Here is a 22,172-nt window from a genome sequence, read left to right as displayed (position 1 = left end):
ACAAAAATTAGCCGGGCATGGTGGTGTGCACCTGTGGTCCCAACTACTTGTGAGGCTGAGGTGGGAGGATTGCTTGAGCCTGGCAGATACAGGCAGCAGTGAGCTGTGATCATGCCACTGCACTCCAGCCTGAGTGACAAAGTGAGGCCCTGTCTCAAAAAAAAGACTATGTGAACTTCAGAAAATGTCTCAGATTCAAAGGAGGCTAAAAAGGCATGAAAACTAAATGCAATGCATAATCCTGGATTGGATCCTGAATCAAAATAAAACCTGTTATGAAGGACATTACTGGGACAAGTAGCAAGATTTGAATAAGAACTATAGATTATGCTCAGCCATGGGGATAAGATCATAACCAGCCCTTTCTTTTTCTTTCTTTCTTTCTTTCTCTCTTTTTTTTTTTTGATACGGAGTCTAGCTCTGTTGCCCAGGCTGGAGTGCAAGGGCGCAATCTCGGCTTACTGCAAGCTCTGCCTCCCGGGTTCGCGCCATTCTCCTGTCAGCCTCCCAAGTAGCTAGGACCATGGGTGCCCGCCACCATGCCCGGCTAATTTTTTGTATTTTTAGTAGAGACGGGGTTTCACCGTGTTAGCCAGGATGGTCTCCATCTCCTGACCTCGTGATCCGCCCACCTCAGCCTCTTAAAGTGCTGATGCCCAGCCCTTTCTTATCTTTCATTGTAAAGATAATAGAGACCAAGCACTGTGGTGCTCGCATGTACTGCAGCTACTGTGAGGCTGAGGCAGGAGAACCCCTTGAGTCAAGGAGGCCAAGCCTGGGCAACATAGCAAAACTCATCTCTCTAAATAAATAAATAATGTCAGTGACATAGTGACATACATATATAGTATTTTTTTTTCTTGAGACGGAGTTTCGTTCTTGTTGCCTAGGACAGTGTGCAATGGTGTGATCTCGGCTTACCGCAACCTCTGCCTCCCAGATTCAAACAATTCTCCTGCCTCAGCCTCCCGAGTAGCTAGGATTACAGGCATGCGCCACCACGCCTGGCTAATTTTTTGTATTTTTAGTAGAGATGGGGTTTCTCCATGTTGGTCAGGCTGGTCTCGAATTCCCGACCTCAGGTGATCTGCCCACCGCGGCCTCCCAAAGTGCTGGGATTAGAGGTGTGAGCCACCATGCCCGGCCCTATTTTTTTTTTTTTTTTTTTTTTGAGACGGAGTCTCGCTCTGTCACCCGGGCTGGAGTGCAGTGGCCGGATCTCAGCTCACTGCAAGCTCTGCCTCCCGGGTTCACGCCATTCTCCTGCCTCAGCCTCCCGAGTAGCTGGGACTACAGGCGCCTGCCACCTCGCCCGGCTAAGTTTTTTTTTGTATTTTTTTAGTAGAGACGGGGTTTCACTGTGTTACCCAGGATGGTCTCGATCTCGATCTCCTGACCTCGTGATCCGCCCGTCTCGGCCTCCCAAAGTGCTGGGATTACAGGCTTGAGCCACCGCGCCCGGCTTTTTTTTTTTTTTTTTTTTAAGAGACTGGGTCTTGCTCTGTTGCCCAGGCTAGACTGCAGTGATTTGATATAGCTCTGCAGCCTCGACCTCCTGGGCATAAGTGATCCTCCCACCTCAGACTCCTGAGTTGCTGGGATCACAGGTGTGTACCACTGTGCCCAGCTAATTTGTTATTTATTTATTTTATTGAGACAGAGTCTCACTCTGTCGCCCAGGCTGGAGTGCAGTGGTGCCATCTCAGCTCGCTGCAACCTCCATCTCCTGGATTCAAGCAATTCTTCCACCTCAGCCTCCTGAATAGGTGGGATTACAGGTGCCCACCACCATGCCCAGCTAATTTTTGTATTTTCAGTAGACATGGGGTTTCACCGTGTTGGCCAGGCTGGCCTTGAATTCCTGATCTCAAGTGATCTGCCCACCTCGGCTTCTCAAGGTGCGGGGATTCAGGCGTGAGCCACTGAGTTCAGCCTATTTTTTTGAGACAGAGTCTCTGTCACCCAGGCTGGAGTGCGGAGGTGCAATCTCGGCTCACTGCAACCTCCACCTCCCAGGTTCAAGCAATTCTTCTGCCTCAGCCTCCCCAGTAGCTGAGATTACAGGCCCACACCACCATGCCTGGCTAATTTTTGTATTTTTAGTAGACTGGGTTTTGCTATGCTGGCTAGGCTGGTCTTGAACTCCCGACTTCAGGTAATCCACCTGCCTTGGCCTCCCAAAGTGTTGGGATTACAGGCGTAAGCCACTGCACCCAGCCAATTTTTGTATTTTTAATAGTGACGGGGTTTCACCATGTTGGTCAGGCTGGTCTCAAACTCCTGACCTCAAGTCAGGCAGGCCCGCCTTGGTCTCCCAAAGTGCAGGGATTACAGGCGTAAGCCACCGTGCCCAGCCTTGTTTTTAACTTTTTGTAGAGACAGGGTCTAGGAGATGTTGCTGGGGTGGTCTTAAAGGATCCTCCCATTTCAGCGTCCTAAAGCATTGTGATAACAGGTATGAGTCATCATACTGGGACCCAGCCAATGAGCTTTTTTTTTTTTTTAAATCCCCTTGAGACGGTCTCACTCTGTTGCCCAAGGCTGGAGTGCAATGGCAGAATCATGGCTCACTGCAGCCTCGACTTTTTGGGCTCAATCGATCCTCCCACCTCAGCTTCCCTGGTAGCTAGGACTACAGGCGTGTGCCACTACACCCAGCAATGTTTTTATATTTTTAGTAGAGACAGGGTTTCGCCATGTTGCCCAGGCTGGTCTCAAAGGAACTCCTTGACTCAAGTGATCCACTTGCTTTGGACTCCCAAAGTGCTGGGATTACAGGCGTGAGCCACTGCACTTGGCCAGTGAGGTTTTTTTTTTTTGGAGACAGAGTCTCTCTCTGTCACCCAGGCTGGAGTGCAGTGGCGTGATCTCGGCTCACTGCAACCTCCGCCTCCTGGGTTCAAGCAATTCTGCTGCCTCAGCCTCCCAAGTAGCGGGGACTACAGGCGTGCGGTGGCACTCCCGGCTGAGTTTTGTGTTTTTAGTAGAGACGGGGTTTCACCGTGTTGGCCAGGGTGGTCTTGATTTCCTGACCTCATGCCCCGCCCGCCTCAGCCTCCCAAAGTACTGGGATTACAAGCGTGAGCCACCACGCCTGGCTGAGTTTATTTTTTAAACCTCTTTTTTACATAGTGCTAACATTTTAAACCTCTTTTTTACATAGTGCTAACATTACTTTTTCAAAATTATTTATTTTTATTTATTTATTTTGAGACAGGTCTTGCTCTGTAGTCCAGGTTCAAGTGCAGTGATGCAATTACTGCTCCCTGTAGCCTCACACTCTTGGGCTCAAGTGATCCTTCTGCCTCAGGCTCCTGAATAGCTGGGAATACAAACCCTCGCCAATGCACCTGGCTTTGATTTTACTTTTTATTTTATTATTATTATTTTTGAGATGTAGTCTCATTCTGTCGCCCAGGCTGGAGTGCAGTGGCATGATCTTGGCTCAGTGCAACCTCTGCCTCCCAGGTACAAATGATTCTCTTGCCTCAGCCTCCCAGGTAGCTGGGATTACAGGCACCTGCCACCACTCCTGGCTAATTTTTGTTTCTGTATTTTTAGTAGAGCTGGGGTTTCGCTATGTTGGCTAGGCTGGTCTTGAACTCCTGACTTTAGGTGATCCGCCCACCTCGGCCTCCCAAATTGCTGAGATTAGAGGCGTGAGCCACCGCACCCAGCCTGATTTTACTTTTTAATGTTGGAGAATTGTGTGCATGCTGGTAAGCATTCTCAAATCCTGTTGTGAAACAACGCAGGCTTCAAATAAATCAGTCCCACTCCAGCATAAGGTGTGTTGTATATTCACTTCCCTGTCTGTCCTCTTGGGTCTTGAAGTCTCTCAATGTCCCCCATCTCTGAGGATCTGCATTCTCTTAGTCATTCCTCCCTGGGGCATTCTCTGGAAGTGCCCCTGGACTGCACACAGTTTACCCCTAGCCCCAGCCCCAGCGAGGGAGGAGGGCCCCTGACTGCAGGCTTTTTGAAGGAGGTGCTACCAGTCACTGAGTCCAGCATCCCATTTCACTCCAGGCCCTGTTGATGTGAGCCCTGGAGGAAGCACAGATGCTTCCTTATTTGATCTTTTCTTTGAGGTTAACTTAGAAGCCCAGAACTCATAAAACATCTGGGCTGCCAGGGACCTTGTTGTTCATCTGGTTCGATCTCTTCAATTTACATTAAGCTGGGAAACCAGAGCCATCAAGGAGTGTTCCACCCGAGCTCACATTGTAGGCAGGAATCCAGGACTCTCAGCTCCCAGCGGGGCCTGGGACTCCAAGCCCTGACCTGATGGCCTCCTACTCCTGGCCCTGCCCCAGCCTTACCTGTCACCCAATCCATTTTGTCAGGAGCCCCTTAGTCAACAAGCCCTGACTGACCAATTTCAAGCCCTCCTCCACCCTGCAATGACCTTACCTTTGTCTGGCTCACATTCTACTCAAGGGAATAAAATAGGAATCATAACAACATCCCACACTTAAGAGAACTTGCTCTATGCCAGGTACCATGCTAAAGCCCTGAACAGAAACTATCAACACTTTTAATTTAATCTTCACAAAACCTTGATGTGGATATAATTATATTCCATGGATGTAATTATCATTCCCATTTGCAGATGAGAAAACTGAGGGCCATTGAGGTTAACAACTTACCCAAGGCTATACCCCAAGAATGTCCCTGGGAAATTTGATTGTAATTTTCTTATCTTTTTTTTTTTTTTTTTTTGAGAGAGAGACAGGGTCTCGCTCTGTGGCCCAGGCCGGAGTGCAGTGGTATGATCTTGGCTCACTGCCACCTCTGCCTCTCAGGCTGAAGCCATCCTCCCATCTCAGCCTCCCGAGTAACTGAGACTACAGGCACACACCACCATGCCTGGCTAACTGACTGCAGTCTTAACCTGTAGGCCAAACTGCCTCTTCATACACGAGACACACTCAACAAAAATGCAAGGAATATTTATTGAACAGCTACTATATGCTGGACACTGGACTAGACCTTATAGGACTCATGAAGAGGGGTGTGGAGAGATCATATGCATTGTTGGGGGGTTGATAGAGGCTTCTTGGAAAAGGCTTCTGGCTGAGCATGGTGGCTCACACCTGTAACCCCAGCACTTTGGGAGGCCAAGGCGGGCAGATCACCTGAGGTCCGGAGTTCAAGAGCAGCCTGGCCAACATGATGAAACCCCATCTCTACTAAAAATAAAAAATTAGCTGGGCGTGGTGGTGTACACCTATAATCCCAGCTACTTGGGAGGCTGAGACAGGAGAATCACTTGAACCCCAGAAGCGGGGGTTGCAGTGAGCTGAGAATGCACTGCTGCACTCCAGTCTGGGCGACAGACCAAGACTCCGTCTCAAAACAAAACAAAACAAAACAAAACAAAAATTCTCCCACCTCAGCCTCCCGAGTAGGTGGGATTACAGGTGCCCACCACCATGCCCAGCTAATTTTTGTATTTTCAGTAGACATGGGGTTTCACCGTGTTGGCCAGGCTGGCCTCGAACTCCTGACCTCAAGTGATCTGCCCACCTCGGCTTCTCAAGGTGCGGGGATTCAGGCGTGAGCCACTGAGTTCAGCCTATTTTTTTGAGACAGAGTCTCTGTCACCCAGGCTGGAGTGCGGAGGTGCAATCTCGGCTCACTGCAACCTCCACCTCCCAGGTTCAAGCAATTCTCCTGCCTCAGCCTCCCCAGTAGCTGAGATTACAGGCCCACACCACCATGCCTGGCTAATTTTTGTATTTTTAGTAGACTGGGTTTTGCTATGCTGGCCAGGCTGGTCTTGAACTCCCGACTTCAGGTAATCCACCTGCCTTGTCCTCCCAAAGTGTTGGGATTACAGACGTAAGCCACTGCACCCAGCCAATTTTTGTATTTTTAATAGTGACGGGGTTTCACCATGTTGGTCAGGCTGGTCTCAAACTCCTGACCTCAAGTCAGGCCCGCCTTGGCCTCCCAAAGTACAGGGATTACAGGCGTGAGCCACCGTGCCCAGCCTTGTTTTTAATTTTTTGTAGAGACAGGGTGTTGGCACATGCCTGTAATCTCAGCTACTCGGGGAGGCTGAGGCAGGAGAATCACTTAAACCTGGGAGGTGGAGGTTGCAGTGAGCCGATATTGCACCACTGCACTCCAGCAGCCTGGGCCACAGAACGAGACTCCATCTCAAAAAAATAAAAAAGGAAAAAAGAAGAGGCATCTGAGAGAGGTTTTGAAGAATGACTAGGATTCCAACAGACAGTGACGGGCAAGAGGTGTCCCCAGAAGCACTGAGGAGGGACCAGCGTGAGAAGTATGGAGCCGGAGCAGCAGGAGTTCACTGGTGGCAGGTTATGAGCAGGAGGCGATGAAAGATCAGGTGTGAAAGTTAAGTGAAGGCCATACTATAGAAGACTTTCTGGCAGCGTAAAGATATTTGGGAGAGCCCCTGATGTCTTTGAGCATAATAGTAGCCCGGGTCAAAGTTATTTAAAGGTTTGGCCAGTGGGCAAGATGTGGGCCTGCAGAAACACCTGGCTGGGAAGTTGGGGAGCCTGAACCATCAGCTGCTCCACGGCCTTGGAATTGATGGTGTAGCACTGCCGGGCACCAGAACTGAGTCCATAGGGCATTTGCTAGAGCTCACAGCCTATGGAATTCAGTTCTCAGTGCCAGGTGGCCAAAGTTCTTTCAGCCTGGACGCTGCCCTTGCATGTTTTCTTCTGTGAATTGTCTCCCGTTCCCAGGATGAGTAGGTTGAGGCCCAGATCGGGCATGGTGGTATGTGCCTGCTCCACATAAGGAACCTGTGATAGCAAGAGATCTCCTATTCCAGCGAGGGTCTGAGCTTGGAGCGGAAAATGGGGGCCCACAGCTAAGGAAATGGACAGGAGTTCCATAAATTCCAACAGGAATTGGAGTAGGTTATGAGGGGAGGGGGCTCAGGGCCATGGCAGGGATTCATCCCCAGGCCTCAGTACTGCATACTCAGTCCTGTCGCTTCCTGCCCAGATGTGTTCCTGGTGGGGCCTGATGTGGGGCTGCAGGGGTGAGGGGCTGGGGAAAGAGCCAGAACACGCACACTGAGAAGGGCATCTCTCTGCAAACCAAGGGGCTTTCTGAGCTAAAGGGAGTCCCCAAGATACAGATCCCCAAGACAGAAGCCCAGCCCAGGAGTCCTAGCTCCCCAGAAATCTCCCCAAAACCCTGAATAAAGGTTTAAAGTACCTGGGATAGAGGAGTAGAGGAGAAAGAGTTCCCTGAAGCACATTTTCATTTTCTGGAGAGTTCAGCTGAGGGCTGGGTGCTCCCCTTACTCACATGGCAAAGCTGCTGCCTATCCCAGAGAGGGAAAGCCAAGCCTGCGCCTCAGGGGCACCCCATCCCCACCCCTGCTGGAATCCAGAGAAAGGGACCGCCACTTACCCACGAAATCTCCTCTCTTTGGCTCCTGGGGCTGGATCTGCAACGATGTTCTCAGCCGGTGCTCCTTAAATAAGGCCTCCGCCCCCCCCCTCCCCAGCCGCCTCCCGCCCCCGCCTCATGCTGGCTCTTCTGAGAAAGGAGGAAGGTGTGGGAGGGCCAGGAACCCTGCCCAGAGAGCCCTTTCTAACCTCAAGCCAGAGCGGGACCCCGCCCCCGCCATTCTTTGAAGCCTCCCCTTCCTCACCTTGGTCTCTAACTGGGTTCTTCACACCCCTTGAGACCAGCCCGCTGGGTTCTCTCTCTACTCTGCCTGAAAAATCTGCCCTTTATGCCAAATTCAAGTCCAGTTTCTCATTTTGAAGCAGGATGATGGGGAATGATGTGCTAGGGGAAGCTTCAGCGTAGGTTTCTAGCTTTTCCCACCAGTTAAGGCGATCCAGGCACCCAAACACCAGCTGCAAAATTCACTGGAAGGAATGGCGGGCAAGAGGCATCCCTCTGCCTCCTTTAGCTCTGTGTGGCTTCAAGCAGCACCCAAAGGGCAGTGGGGAATCTGTTCCCATTTTGGGGAGGGAGAGACTGAGACCTGAGGGGAAAGAAAATCAGGGGCTGAGGGTTCAGCCAGTTTCAGAAGCCCTCAGGGCAGGGATCCCAGGAGCCCCTACCTTACAGTATGTGTGTGTCCTTGTGTCTGTGGGGGTCTCTCTCCTCAGCCCACCTTGTGTCCTCGGCCCCCTAGAACTTGACTCCTGCTGCACAGAGCTGGGACTCCCCAGAGTCTGAGTTGGGAAAGGAGAGACTCCCCCTAAGAAGTGTTTTCCATCCTCCTGCTGTGAAAGCTCAGGAAGTTCTTTCTGATACCTGGTCACACACAGCTGCCATCCAACAAACAGGGGAGAGGGGAGAGGGGAAGGCACACAGTCAGAGATGGCTTGCAGGGGTCTTGGGCCAGAACTCAGGGCAGCTCTACTGAGGAAACTTGAAAGTTCCGGGAATGGAGGGTGGTAGGGAGAGAAGAGTCATCAGTATTGTGCAACAGACAGAGGGAAGCAGGAAAGGGGATGGGGGAGGAAAGGGATGGCTGGTCTCTGGAGGACAGGCAGAGGCCTGGGGCTGTGGGCTGCCCATCACCCCCTTCCTAGGGGCCTGCCCGGCCAGAGTTCAAAGTCGCTGTCACCCCACAACTCATTAACCCTAGTATCACCAGGCTGGAGTGGCAGTGTTTTTATGGGCAAAGTGACGTCGAATGTGCCCCTCCTTTCCCTGCTACCTCCCCCAGGCAGCGAGCATCTTGCTGTCTCTGAGGCCAGAAGAGGAAAGAGACTGTTGTGAGGACCAGAGGTGGAAGAGAAAGCAATAAGCAGTCATCCCGTTTTCTCCATAGTTTCTTCTTCTTCTTCTTCTTTTTTTTTTTTTTTTTTTTTTTTTTGAGACAGGGTCTTGCTTTGTCACTCAGGCTGGAGTGCAGATCACGGCTTACTGAAGCCTTGACCTCTGGGGCTCAAATGATCCTCCCACCTCAGCCTCTGGAGTAGCTGGGACTACTGGCATGCATGACCAGGCCCAGATAATTTTTTATTTAAAATTTTTTTTTGTAGAGACAAGGTTTCGCGTCTTCAAGGCTGGTCTCAAATTCCTGGGCTCAAGCGATCCTCCCACCTCAGACTTGCAAAGTGCTAGAATTACAGGTCTGAGCCACTGCAGCATAGTATCTGGGCACTGCCTCAATCCCTAGGGGAGAGGAAAGATGGGACTTCCCTCTTGGACTGTGAGCTCCCTGAGAGCAGGGACAGCTTCCAGGTCCCCAGCACCCTACAAGGGAACTAGCACTAAAAAGGGCTCATTCCTGCTGATGGGAGATGGGAAAGCTTATCCTTGAATGGGAATCTTCCCCTCGTGACCCATTTCAGGGTTCCCAAGAGGGGAGGGCTGTGGGGCTTCCCCACAGGGCAGCACCGGGAATCTCTGGCAGCAGGAACAGAAAGAGGAAGCTGAGGTCTTGTTGGGCCCTGGAGTTCAGCTGTCCTGTTCTAGACAAGCAGCCCTGCCAACATCGGGATGAAGGCCCCGGGGATAGGCATGGTCTACAGGCTGTCCATGACCAGGGCTCAGATGGATCCTCACCCTGGCACCTGCTACCACCCAACCTCCCCCAGACCACGTCCAAAATCCCAGACTCCACCCTCCGAAGACCCAGACCTGTAGCCCACCCCAATCTGGGGGAGACACTGCTGTTAAGGGAATGCAAAAGGTACAGACAGGGTGGGGAAGTCAGTACCTAAGAGACTTGCCTGGGCCACGTGGCAAAAACTCCGTTTCTAAAAAAAAGAAAAAAAAAATTAGCTGGGTGTAGTGGCATGCTCTTGTGGTTCCAGCTACTCCAGAGGCTGAGATGGATCACTTGAACCCAGGAGGTCGAGGCTGCAATGAGCCATGTTCGCGCTCGTGAACCTGCACTCCAGCCCGGGGCTGTAACAGCAAGAAAAAAAAAAAAGAACGAGAAGGAAGGAAGGAAAGGAAAGAGAAGGAAAGAAAGGAAAACAAAGAAAAAAAGAAAAGAGGCCAGGCAGGGTGGCTCATGCCTGTAATCCTCAGCACTTTGGGAGGGCGAGGCAGGCGAATCACAAGGTCAGGAGTTCGAGACCAGCCTGGCTGTAATCCCAGCTACTAGGGAGGCTGAGGCAGGAGAATCTCTTGAACCTGGGAGGCGGAGGTTACAGTGAGCCGAGATCCCACCACTGCACTCCAGCCCGGGCGACAGTGCGAGGCTCCCTCCGAAGAAGAAAGAAGAAAGGAGAAAGAAGAAGAAAGGGGAAAGAAGAAAGAAGAAAGAAGAAAGAAGAAGAAGAAGAAAGAAGAAGGAAAGAAGAAAGGAGAAAGAAAAAGAAAGAGGAGGCCGGGCGCGGTGGCTCACGCCTGTAATCCCAGCACTTTGGGAGGCCGAGGCGGGCGAATCACGAGGTCAGGAGATCGAGACCATCCTGGCTAACATGGTGAAACCCCATCTCTACTAAAAAATACAAAAAAGTAGCCGGGCGAGGTGGCGGGCGCCTGTAGTCCCAGCTACTCGGGAGGCTGAGGCAGGAGAATGGCGGGAACCCGGGAGGCGGAGCTTGCAGTGAGCTGAGATCCGGCCACTGCACTCCAGCCTGGGCGACAGAGCGAGACTCCGCCTCAAAAAAAAAAAAAAAAAAAAAAAAAAAAGAAAAAGAAAGAGGAAAGAAGAAAGAAGAAAGAAAAAGAAGAAGAAAGAAAGAAGGGCCGGGCGCGGTGGCTCACGCCTGTAATCCCAGCACTTTGGAAGGCCGAGGCGGGCGGATCACAAGGTCAGGAGATCGAGACCATGGTGAAACCCCGTCTCTACTAAAAATAGAAAAAATTAGCCGGGTGCAGTGGCGGGCGCCTGTAGTCCCAGCTACTCGGGAGGCTGAGGCCAGAGAATGGCGTGAACCCGGGAGGCGGAGCTTGCAGTGAGCCGAGATTGCGCCACTGCACTCCAGCCTGGGCGACAGAGCGAGACTCCGTCTAAAAAAAAAAAAAAAAAAAAAAAAGAAAGAAAGAAAGAAGAAAGAAGAAGAAAAAGAAGGAAGGGAGAGAGAGAGGAGAAAGAGAAAGAAAGAGAAAGGTCTCTGATGGATGAGAAGGAACAAGGCGGGGATGCAGTCCTACCCACTTCAACTCCACCCCCTCTCAAGACCTTCACTTCTAACGCCTCCCTACGCGCAACAAAACTGGCCGCCGCGGGAGCCCGTCGATAGCCCTGGGACGCTTGAGAATGAGCAGAAGCTCCGCCCTGTTGTGGGCAATATGCCCTTCTCAAACATGGCCGCCACGGCGCCTCTGGAAGGGAACCGCTCTGGGCCCCGCCTTTGATCTCGTTGGTGGGGCTGGGGGATGAGAGCTGCACCGCGCGGGACAAGTCGCCGGCGGCGCCCGACGGAGCAGGTGATTTCCCCTCCGGCCCCCGGCCCAGGGCTAGGAGAGTCGCGGAGAGCGCTGACCCAGGGTACCCGTCCAGTGTGTTCCCCCACGGTACCCCCCCGGGGCCCACCGGACCCCCATCTCTGATTCTCGCCGTGGCCTGTATCAAGGAACAACCAGTTACCTCAGGCCTGCCTCGTCATGTGTCCTGCAAGGCCACAGCCGCATCCCCGTGCCCTCGGGCGCACTATTCTGGACGCTTACGGGTGTCCCGCTAGCGGGTTTAGGGAGCTGCTGCTTCAGGGGTCGTCCGTCATCGCGGTCCCACTTCCTGTGCTCGCCCTCCCTGTTTGTGTTCCCGCCTGACTTTGGATGTAGGGATCCCTTGTTCTCCTCAATGTCCTTGATGCCTCTAAGGTCTGACTTGGGAATCAGGGGACAATTATATCCTTTGGGGCCTGCGTTATGGGTCCAGGGCCTCAAGAACCGGGCTTCACAGGGGCTGGGAGAAGCATTGAAGACCTCCATGCTAGACCCCTTGGTGCCTCCCTGAGAAGTTCGCTAGGACTCCTTTCACACTAGCTCCCAGGATTCCTCCTCCCACATGGCCTGCTCTCCCTCCACTTTAAGCACCTCCCCACCCCAAGGGAGTACCATAGTACTTCTTACCCCAGTCTCACTTAAATTTGTCCACAGTGTCTCTACCTAGCATCTGGAGGGTCCAGGCCTGTGCTTCTCTTGGGAAGCTCCCAGGACAGCTGGGAGCAGTGAAGATGGGGCAGTTAGGGTTGGCTGCAGAAAGGAAGTGAGTCCTGCAGAATGAGATTTGGAGAGGCAGAGGCAAAGATGCTCTGAGCTGGGAGAATGGTGTGAGCAAAGATTCTGAAATAAGCAATATAGCCAGCGAGGCAGGAGAGGAGGTTCCGAATATAGGATGGGGCCACACAGTTTGCATCGTGAGAGATGAGGTAGTGCGGTGGTTAACAGTGAGGGTTCTGCAGCCAGACAGCCTGGGTGTAAATCTGCCATTAACTTGCCCTGTGACCTTGGGCAAGTTACTTAACCTCACAGTGCCTTCATTTTCTTTCGGGTAAAATGGGGATAATACTGCCAGGCGCGGTGGCTCATGCCTGTAATCCCAGCACTTTGGGAGGCCGAGGTGGGCGGATTGCCTGAGGTCAGGGGGTCGAGAGCAGTCTGGCCAACATGGTGAAACCCCGTCTCTACTAAAGAATACCAAAAAAATTAGCCAGGCATGGTGGCATGCGACTGTAATCCCAGCTACTCGGGAGGCTGAGGCAGGGGCATTGCTTAACCAGGGAGGTGGAGGTTGCAGTGAGACGAGATCACGCCACTGCACTCCAGCCTGGATGGCAGAGCGAGACTCCGTCTCAAATAAATAAACAAAACAAACAAATAAAATAAAACATATCTACGTTTAGAGTTATTGTAAGGATTAGGTAAGTTAATACATGTAAAAGTGCTTAGGACAATGCCTAGTAAGCAGAGGCAATAAATGCTAATATTACCATCATCAGAGGCATTTAGGCAGGACTCATGACAGGATGACAGTCACATTTAGTAGACACCATCAACCTATGATCCCTAATTTGGGGCCCCCTAGAAGTAATGGGGTTCTGTGGGCTACATCTGGAATTTGAAATGTCTCATGGAAATCATGTTCTTACCCTGGAGAAGGCTGGCTGCTTAGGTGCTAATTAGGAAACCAGTCTGGCAGGTTTTCCTAGACCAGGTCTTCCCCAACGCAGGGGCTATGCTGGGAGAAGTATTATAGGAGCCCCTGAGTAGGAAGGATGTGCTGAGGAAGGCTAGCAGGAATGGGGAAGGGTAAAAGAGCTTAGAAGCCTGGGTGAAGTTTGGGTGGACCAAGAACAGGAGGAGGGAGGGAGGATGTTCCCTTGGAAGACAAACTAGAGAAAAGCTTAGGGGAGCAAGTCTTTTTATTTGGAGACAGGGAAGAGTTTCCTAAAAATTCCCTGGCCCCCAGGCCTTGGCTAAAAACCCAGAAGCATGAGACACATCCCTGAGAAGCTTCTTCCCTAGAAACTGGGCTTTCAGGCCAGGCCTCGTGGCTCACACCTGTAATCCCAGCACTTTGGGAGGCCGAGGCGGGCAGATCACCGGAGGTCGGGAGTTTGAGACCAGCCTGACCAACATGGAGAAACCCCGTCTCTATTCAAAATACAAAATTAGCCAAGCATGGTGGTGCATGCCAGTAATCCCAGCTACTCAGGAGGCTGAGGCAGGAAAATCACTTGAACCCAGGAGGCGTAGGTTGCGGTGAGCAGAGATCACGCCATTGCACTCTAGTCTGGGCAACAAGAGTGAACCTCTCTGTCTCAAAAAAAAAAAAAAAAAAAAAAGGAAAGAAAAAAAAGAAACTGGGCTTTCAGCTGGGTGTGGTAGCTCACGCCTGTAATCCCAGCACTTTTGGAGGCTGAGGTGGGAAGATCACCTGAGGTCAGGAGTTCAAGACCAGCCTGACCAACATGGTGAAAACCCATCTCTACTAAAAATACAAAAAATTAGCTGGGCCTTGTGGTGGGCGCCTGTAATCCCAGCTACTCAGGAGGCTGAGGCAGGAGAATTGCTTGAACCTCCCAGGTTCACACCATTGTACTCCAGCCTGGGCAACAAGAGCGAAACTGCGTCTCAAAAAAAAAAAAATGAAGCCGGGCGCGGTGGCTCATGCCTGTAATCCCAGCACTTTGGGAGGCAGAGGCGGGCAGATCACAAGGTCAGGAGATCGAGACCATCCTGGCTAACACAGTGAAACCCCATCTCTACTAAAAATACAAAAAATTAGCTGGCGCCTGTAGTCCCAGCTACTCGGGAGGCTAAGGCAGGAGAATGGCATGAACCTGAGATCGCGCCATTGCACTCCAGCCTGGGTGACAGAGAAAGACTCCATCTCAGAAAAAAAAAAAAGAAAGAAACTGGGCTTTCATGCAGCAGCCATGGGCCTTTGTCCCAGCAGAGGCTACCATGCAACTGACAGCCCAGGATTCAAGGGTGATGTAACCCAGGTCGAGGAGGTAGGTCCCTTGAGGTGGCTCTACCCTGAGGGAGCTGCATGATGGGATCTAGTATGCCTGGGCTGAGCCATTCTGCTCTTCCTCAGGGCCCATGAGGGCTCTGGAGCAGGTGGCATGCATCCCCCTTGTAGGCTGGGAGTCCTGCTTTCCAAAGTAACCCCTGTGCTATGAGCAACTCTGTTACCACTCAGGGGACCAGGCAACTGTGAGCATAGAAGATAGCCCTGTCCCAACTTGAAAGTCTTGATATCCTCCCTTCCCCAGAGTAGCCCCTAGAATAGATGCTGAACTAGGTGACCTGGATTTAAATCTGTCTACTGCAGTCAAGCCAGGTGACTCTGGGCAAGTCATTAAACACACTGAACTTCATTTCTTCATAGGTAAATTGAGGTGTAACTGTTTATTGAGTGCTCACTTCATGAGAGATGCTGAGTATACATTGGTGAATGTCAGCCCAGTGTGTAGTCCCTGCTTCATGAGACAACTGGAAGAAACATTAAACGTTGTCCAAATAATAGTTATGGCTGTGAAAGGTGCTGCTAGTCAGAAAACATAGCCTGCATAGAGAGTGTAATATGGCAGGGACCAAACCAGTTCTAGGTCAGGGGTAGTGTCCCTTGAGGAAGGGAATTTTTTTTTTTTTTTTTTTGAGACGGAGTCTCGCTCTGTCGCCCAGGCTGGAGTGCAGTGGCCGGACCTCAGCTCACTGCAAGCTCCGCCTCCCGGGTTCATGCCATTCTCCTGCCTCAGCCTCCCGAGTAGCTGGGACTACAGGCGCCGCCACCTCGCCCGGCTAGTTTTTTGTATTTTTTAGTAGAGACGGGGTTTCACCTTATTAGCCAGGATGGTCTCGATCTCCTGACCTCGTGATCCGCCCGTCTCGGCCTCCCAAAGTGCTGGGATTACAGGCTTGAGCCACCGCGCCCGGCCGAGGAAGGGAATTCTTATTTTTATTTTTATTTTTATTTTTTGAGACGGAGTCTCGCTGTGTCTCCCAGGCTGGAGTGCAGTGGCCGGATCTCGGCTCACTGCAAGCTCCGCCTTCCTGCAAGCTCCGCCTCCCGGGTTCACGCCATTCTCCTGCCTCAGCCTCCCAAGTAGCTGGGACTACAGGCGCCCGCCACTACGCCCGGCTAGTTTTTTTTTTTTGTATTTTTAGTAGAGACGGGGTTTCACCGTGTTAGCCAGGATGGTCTCGATCTCCTGACCTCGTGATCCGCCCGTCTCGGCCTCCCAAAGTGCTGGGATTACAGGCTTGAGCCACCGCGCCCGGCCGGAAGGGAATTATTTTTATTTAAAAATATTTTTCTTAAAGGCTGGGCGCGGTGGCTCAAGCCTGTAATCCCAGCACTTTGGGAGGCCGAGGCGGGTGGATCACGAGGTCAGGAGATCGAGACTATCCTGGCTAACACGGTGAAACCCCGTCTCTACTAAAAAAATACAAAAAAAAAAACTAGCCGGGCGCGGTGGCGGGCACCTGTAGTCCCAGCTACTCGGGAGGCTGAGGCAGGAGAATGGCGTGAACCCGGGAGGCGGAGCTTGCAGTGAGCTAAGATCCGGCCACTGCACTCCAGCCTGGGTAACAGAGGGAGACTCTGTCTCAAAAAAAAAAAAAAAAAAAAGTTTCATTTTTTTTTTGGGGGGGTGTTGGGGGACGAAGTCTTGCTCTGTTGTCCAGGCTGGAGTGCAGTGGCGCCATCTCGGCTCACTGCAACCTTCGCCCCCCAGGTTCACCCCATTCTCCTGCCTCAGCCTCCCGAGTAGCTGGGACTATAGGTGCATGCCACCACCCCTGGCTAATTTTTGTATTTTTAGTAGAGACGGGGTTTCACCGTGTTAGCCAAGATGGTCTTGATCTCCTGACCTCATGATCTGACCCACTTGGCCTCGCAAAGTGCTGGGATTAGAGGCATGAGCCACTGTGCCCAGCCTAAAAATATTTTTCCCCAAAAAGAGAGATGGAGTCTTGCTATGTTGCCCAGGCTGGTCTTAAACTCCTGAGCTCAAACGATCCTCCTGCCTCAGCCTCCCAAAGTGCTGGAATTACAGGTGTGAGGTACCGTGTCCAGCCAAGGAAGGAAATTTTGAAATGAGACCCAAAAGATCAGACAGAGTGACAACAAGTGAAGAGGTGGAGGCAGAAGGATACCCAGGCAGAAGAAATAGTTTGTGTAGCCCTAGCACCTAGAAAAATGCGCGCACTGGATAGGTGCTCCATACATACTTGTTGACATGTTCCATTCCCATCTACATCCTTTTGACTCCCAAAAGTCTGTTTGGGAGTCAGGAGCGTGTGGGTGGTAATGAATGGCTCCAGACCCATAGGTCCAATTGGCAGCTCATCGTCTCGCTCAGATTATGGGGCAGAAGGCTCAGAAGGCACACTACCTTGCCATGAAAGAGCTTGAGGCAAACTGAAAGAAAGCCAGGGTGGGGCCAGGTGCTTTGTCACACCTGTAATCCCAACACTTTGAGAGGCCAAGGCGGGTGGATCACCTCAGGTCAGGAGTTTGAGACCTACCTGGCCAACATGGTGAAACACTGTCTCTACTAGAAATACTAGAAATACCTGGCTAAAAAATTAGCCAGGTGTGGTGGCACATGTCTGTAATCCCAGTTACTCGGGAGGCTGAGGCAGGAGAATCTCTTGAACCCAGGCGGTAGAGGTTACAGTGAGCCAAGATGGCGCTACTGCACTCCAGCCTGGGCGACAGGGTGAGGCATTGTCTCAAAAACAAAACAAGACAAACAAACAAACAAAAAAAGCGGCCTGGCGCGGTGGCTCACACCTGTAATCCCAGCACTTTGGGAGGCCGAGGCGGGTGGATCACAAGGTCAGAAGATCGAGACCATCCTGACTAACATGGTGAAACCCCGTCTCTACTAAAAATCCAAAAGTTAGCCGGGCGTGGTGTCGGGCGCCTGTAGTCCCAGCTACTCGGGAGGCTGAGGCAGGAGAATGGCGTGAACCCGGGAGGCGAAACTTGCAGTGAGCCAAGATTGCACCACTGCACTCCAGCCTGGGCGACAGAGCGAGACTCTGTCTCAAAAAAAAAAAAAAAAAAGCCAGGGTGGAGGGAGGGAAATGATCCAGAAAGATACGATGCATGGTGAAGCTGGAGAGAGATACAGACAAGGTAAGGCCTGCAGTGGAAAGCCATGAAAAGATTCTGGACTTCCCTGAAGGGTAGCAGGAAGGCATTGATAGATTTTAAGCCGGAAAAATATGATTTTTTTTGTAAAGATCACACAGCTGTGGTGTGGAGAATAGGTTGTTGGGGGAAAGATGGAGTGGGGAGAAGGGTTAGGAAGCCCTTGCAGGCAAGAAATGGAGAAGAGTGGGAGTAGAGATGGAGAGAAATAGATGTGGCAAGAGATAATGATGAGGGCTTGGTGACTGATTGGATGAGGGAAAGCAAGGGGTAGGATGATGTCAAGGATAATTCCCATATTTGTGGCAGGAACAGCCCAGTGCCTGGACATGCATTTACTGAGGATGGCCTTGGAGGAGTAAAGCATTTGAGAGAACGTCTGGGACACGCTAAGTGTGAGATGCCTGTAAAACACATGTGGCAGTGTTAGGGAGGTAGATGTCCAAGCCTGTGGCTCAGAGGAGAAGAGGAGACTGGACTAGAGGACTGGACATTTGGGAATTGATGACATGGCATTGGTACTTAAAGATGTGGGCCCAGATGAGATCTTCCAGAGAGAAAGAGTGCTGCAGTGAGAAGAAGCGGCAGCTTTGCATGTGAGGAACTCCCACATTTAGAGGGCAGCAGAGAAGGGGACAGAGAAAGGGCCTTCCACGAAATGGCCAGAGAGGTAGAAGGAAACCAGGAAAGAATGGTGTCTCAGAAACCAAAGTTGGAGCTGCTGAAAGGGCAAATAGGTGAAACCATGAGAAATTGCCCCCTCTTTTTTTGTAGATCAAAACCAGACAAAATTGGTAAGCTCATATGGTTCAACCTAATTAGACCAAAACCTGGAAAAAGTAACTGACAACCTCAGTCTAAATTTTGAGGCCGGGCACGGAGTGACTCATGGCTATAATCCCAGCACTTTGGGAGGCCAAGGCTGGACTTTAAGTCCAGGAGATCGAGACCAGCCTGGGTCTTGAACCCTGGACTCAAAACATGGCAAAACTGCATCTCTACTAAAACAAACAACAACAACAAAAAATAGTAGGTGGTGTACCCCTGTAGTCCCAGCTACTCCGGAAGCTAAGGCAGGAGGATGGCTTGAGCCGGGGAGATGGAGGTTGCAGTGAGCCGAGATCATGCCACTGTACTCCAGCCTGGGTGACAGAGCCAGACCCTGTCTCAAAAAAGAAAAAGAAAAAGAAAAAATTTTGGTGGAGATTTTGGAGCAGACGCCAGACTCAAGATAGGGAGAAGTGGATAGCATGCGGAGAAGGAAAGAAGGAAGTAGAATTGACAGACTTGGTGATTGACTGGTAGGGTGAAAGAAGGCAAAATCAAGGGTAATCCCCAGGTTTCAGCTTTGGCAGCTGAGTGGTATCAGCTGATGAAGCAGATGTGTGTTTGGAGGGGGGATGTGTGCAGATTGATAGTCTATCATGAGTGTGAGGTGTGTGGAAGTGGTGGTGCCTCTGAACTTTCTGAGTGAGACGATCAGCTGCCATTTGGACCTATGGGTCTGGAGCCATTCATTACCACCCACATGCTCCTGACTCCCAAACAGACTTTTGGGAGTCAAAATCATGTAGATGGGAATGGAGCATGTCAACAAGTTATGTATTCAGCACCTAGCCAGTGTGGGCATTTGACTAGGTGGTAGGGTTACACTCATGAATAAGACAGAGTGTCCCCCTCGTCCCCACCTTGCTTTGGAGCTTCCATTTTATGGGGGCAGACAGACAATAGGCAAATAAGCACAAAATAATGTTAACGGTAGTAAGTGCTATGTAGGGTTAAGGGGCATGGAGAAGACTTATTTGCCGTAGGTTAGACAGGGAAGGGCTCTCTGAGGAGGTGACATTTGAGCGGAGCCCTGAGGAGTGACTGGACAAGCCATGGAGGTCCTGCAGGACACAAACAGAAGGAAGCTCAGCAAGTCTGAGGGACAGCAAGGTGGGGCGGGAGCGAGCCAGCGAGGAGGGACTGGGGAGGCTGGAGAGTTGGGAAAGGGCCAGATCTGTGGGCTCCACAGGCCTTGGGGAGGAGGATGGAAAGTGCTCTGCAGATAGCCCCAAGCTGCGGGAAGGGCAGGGACTGGGTGAGAGGAGAGAATCCATGAAAGGCTTCCCCTTCTATCTGGGCCCCAGAGCCAGAAAAGCCCCTTTGTGCAGAGGGTGGGTGGCCTGTTCTGGGTGGGAGAAGGGCTGTGCTTGGTCCTGAGGCTGCTCCTTGAGGGGCTGGACAATGGGGCCCCTTGTGGTTGGACTTGGGAGCCAAGGGGCTCCCTCAGTGATGGGATTCCTGAGCCAGGAGGCATGTGACCCCAAGACCTTGCCAGAAGGTCTGGGACTGATGCTGGGGAATAGGGTAGGGGGATGGGGAGAGGTGGGGGGCACCTCCTCTAGAGGCTGTCTCCAGACACAGTGCCCTGTCCTGTCTCAGGCTGGAGGAGGTGAGATGGGCGGAGGAGGGGGCATGGTTCTGCTTCGGGAAATAGAGGGCAGCATCAACAGATGGCTCTATGGCAGGCCTGGAGGGAGGAGCCACTGCCCCCGGGCCCAGTGGGTAGGGGAAGGCAGAAGAGGGCCTGGCCATCCTGTCTGTCTGTGTCCCTTCAGAAGAGAGAGCATGGAGCTGGAGAGGATCGTCAGTGCAGCGCTCCTTGCCTTTGTCCAGACGCACCTCCCGGAGGCCGACCTCAGGTAGAGACGGCTCCCCGAGAAGGTTCATGTCAGTGCCCAGAGCTGGAGCTGCCAGGCAGTACTATAGGTCCTGGCCAATGGAAAGATGGCAGGAGGGCTGATTAGGATTTGCTGAAGGCCTTACTTCTCATCCTGTCCCTGTCACCTTTGTTGGGCAGATGGGAAACCATAGCTCTGAGGGAGGGGGTTATACTCTCTGGCCTCAAGGATGAAGGTCTAGCTTATAGACCTCATGAAGCTGAGGGCTGGAGTCTCAGGACAGGTGGGGGTGCTGGAGGCATCCAGTATCCTACCCAGGGCTTGTCCTGTTCCCTTCCTGCAGTGGCTTGGATGAGGTCATCTTCTCCTATGTGCTTGGGGTCCTGGAGGACCTGGGCCCCTCGGGCCCATCAGAGGAGAACTTCGATATGGAGGCCTTCACTGAGATGATGGAGGCCTATGTGCCTGGCTTCGCCCACATCCCCAGGTAGGTTTTGGCTGGGGCCAGGAGGAGGAAGGGGCTGGCTGATTATGGGGTGGGCAGGGTCAACCTCTCACCACCCTCATCTTTTCAGGGGCACAATAGGGGACATGATGCAGAAGCTCTCAGGGCAGCTGAGCGATGCCAGGAACAAAGGTGAGTCTGGAGCTCTAGGCACCTGGGTGATTCATAACCCCACTACCCCTCCCCCCAACTCCCTGCTCCCCAGAGCCTTGGCAAACCTGATGTTCTCTTTGCCTATTTAAGAGAACCTACAACCACAGAGCTCTGATGTCCAAGGTCAGGTGCCCATCTCCCCAGAGCCCCTGCAGCGGCCCGAAATGCTCAAAGAAGAGAGTAGGTCTGCTGCTGCTGCTGCTGCTGCTGCGGACACCCAAGATGAGGTACTGGTAGAGAAGGGTACTGATGAGGGACCCAGGGGGCTGGAAAGGGGGGAGTATTGCCTCTTGTTAATGTTTGTACCCTTAGGCAACTGGAGCTGAGGAGGAGCTTCTGCCAGGGGTGGATGTACTCCTGGAGGTGTTCCCTACCTGTTCAGTGGAGCAGGCCCAGTGGGTGCTGGCCAAAGCTCGGGGGGACTTGGAAGAAGCTGTGCAGATGCTGGTAGAGGGGAAGGAAGAGGGGCCTGCAGCCTGGGAGGGCCCCAACCAGGTATCTTCTCCCAGCACCCTCTACCATGTAGCCTCAGCTACATTCCACCTTGGAGTTAAGCCCCAACCCTTGCCTATCCCCATCTGTTTCCCCTGCTGGTGCCCTTGGGCCTAGACCAGGCCTCCCCTCTCTGCAGGACCTGCCCAGACGCCTCAGAGGCCCCCAAAAGGATGAGCTGAAGTCCTTCATCCTGCAGAAGTGAGTCTGAGCTGGCCTGGGCTGGGCTGGGCCCTAGAGGGTCTTCCCAGGGTGACAGGAGCTTCACCCAGCCAGTTTTTGACAGGTATATGATGGTGGATAGCGCAGAGGATCAGAAGATTCACCGGCCCATGGCTCCCAAGGAGGTGAGAGAGTTAAGGGTTGCTGGGGATGTGGAATGGGTGGGACTGGCTCCTGGCTTCTGCCACTCACTGCCTGATTGCCTAACAGGCCCCCAAGAAGCTGATCCGATACATCGACAACCAGGTAGTGAGCACCAAAGGGGAGCGATTCAAAGACGTGCGGAACCCTGAGGCCGAGGAGATGAAAGCCACATACATCAACCTCAAGCCGGCCAGAAAGTACCGCTTCCATTGAGGCACTCGCTGGACTCTGCCCGAGCCTTTTAGGCTCAGATCCCAGAGGGATGCAGGAGCCCTATACCCCTACACAGGGGCCCCTTAACTCCTGTCCCCCTTCTCTATTTCTTTGCTCCATAGTGTTAACCTACTCTCGGAGCTGCCTCCATGGGCACAGTAAAGGTGGCCCAAGGAAGGTGTGAGTGCATTCTGGTCATTTCTGCCTCAAGACTGGGATACTATGCCTGTCTGACTTTTCCTCC

The 22,172-nt window shown here is 52.2% G+C and overlaps 2 protein-coding genes and 2 long non-coding RNA genes across 12 annotated transcripts in view; 2 read left to right on the top strand and 2 right to left on the bottom strand.

Moving 5' to 3' along the window:
- MFSD13A (major facilitator superfamily domain containing 13A) overlaps positions 1-7,464 on the bottom strand; it is a 40,024-nt gene extending 32,560 nt beyond the window's left edge. For 4 of the 7 annotated variants that reach the window (XM_077947433.1, XM_077947440.1, XM_077947436.1 and 1 more), the window contains exon 1: positions 7,405-7,464. The gene's annotated coding sequence lies outside the window, so the exon portion shown is untranslated. The remainder of the gene's footprint in view (positions 1-7,404) is intronic. The other 3 variants (XM_077947434.1, XM_077947441.1, XM_077947438.1) reach the window with 1 other exon arrangement.
- Positions 7,465-8,797: 1,333 nt separating this feature from the next.
- Positions 8,798-9,972, top strand: LOC144331315 (uncharacterized). The gene is made up of 2 exons (XR_013398366.1): positions 8,798-8,935; positions 9,816-9,972. It is a non-coding gene; the product is annotated as an uncharacterized LOC144331315 (long non-coding RNA).
- A 1,247-nt stretch (positions 9,973-11,219) lies between these two features.
- Positions 11,220-22,105, top strand: CUEDC2 (CUE domain containing 2). 3 transcript variants are annotated; one of them, NM_001257660.1, is given in 9 exon segments: positions 11,220-11,349; positions 20,137-20,220; positions 20,543-20,686; positions 20,775-20,836; positions 20,948-21,084; positions 21,170-21,352; positions 21,489-21,550; positions 21,636-21,696; positions 21,782-22,105. In NM_001257660.1, coding segments are annotated over 8 exon segments (870 nt in total). In that variant the 5' UTR covers positions 11,220-11,349; positions 20,137-20,146; the 3' UTR covers positions 21,929-22,105.
- On the bottom strand, positions 11,287-13,729 carry LOC144331319 (uncharacterized). Its single transcript, XR_013398371.1, has 2 exons — positions 13,426-13,729; positions 11,287-12,594 (listed from the first exon to the last, which is right to left on the bottom strand). It is a non-coding gene; the product is annotated as an uncharacterized LOC144331319 (long non-coding RNA).
- Positions 22,106-22,172: the final 67 nt, after the last annotated feature.

The sequence above is a fragment of the Macaca mulatta genome, chromosome 9 (genome assembly GCF_049350105.2).
Source record: "Macaca mulatta isolate MMU2019108-1 chromosome 9, T2T-MMU8v2.0, whole genome shotgun sequence".
NCBI classification, from domain to species: domain Eukaryota; kingdom Metazoa; phylum Chordata; class Mammalia; order Primates; family Cercopithecidae; genus Macaca; species Macaca mulatta.
This window is presented reverse-complemented; position numbering and strand designations above follow the sequence as displayed.

Bases quoted from the DNA above. Each gene is read 5' to 3' on its own strand.
- CUEDC2 (XM_015147998.3), top strand. From the start codon at position 20,147: ATGGAGCTGGAGAGGATCGTCAGTGCAGCGCTCCTTGCCTTTGTCCAG. The intron at 20,687-20,774 runs GTAGGTTTTGGC...TCATCTTTTCAG, and splicing joins GGCTTCGCCCACATCCCCAG to GGGCACAATAGGGGACATGA. The intron at 21,085-21,169 runs GTACTGGTAGAG...TTGTACCCTTAG, and splicing joins CTGCGGACACCCAAGATGAG to GCAACTGGAGCTGAGGAGGA.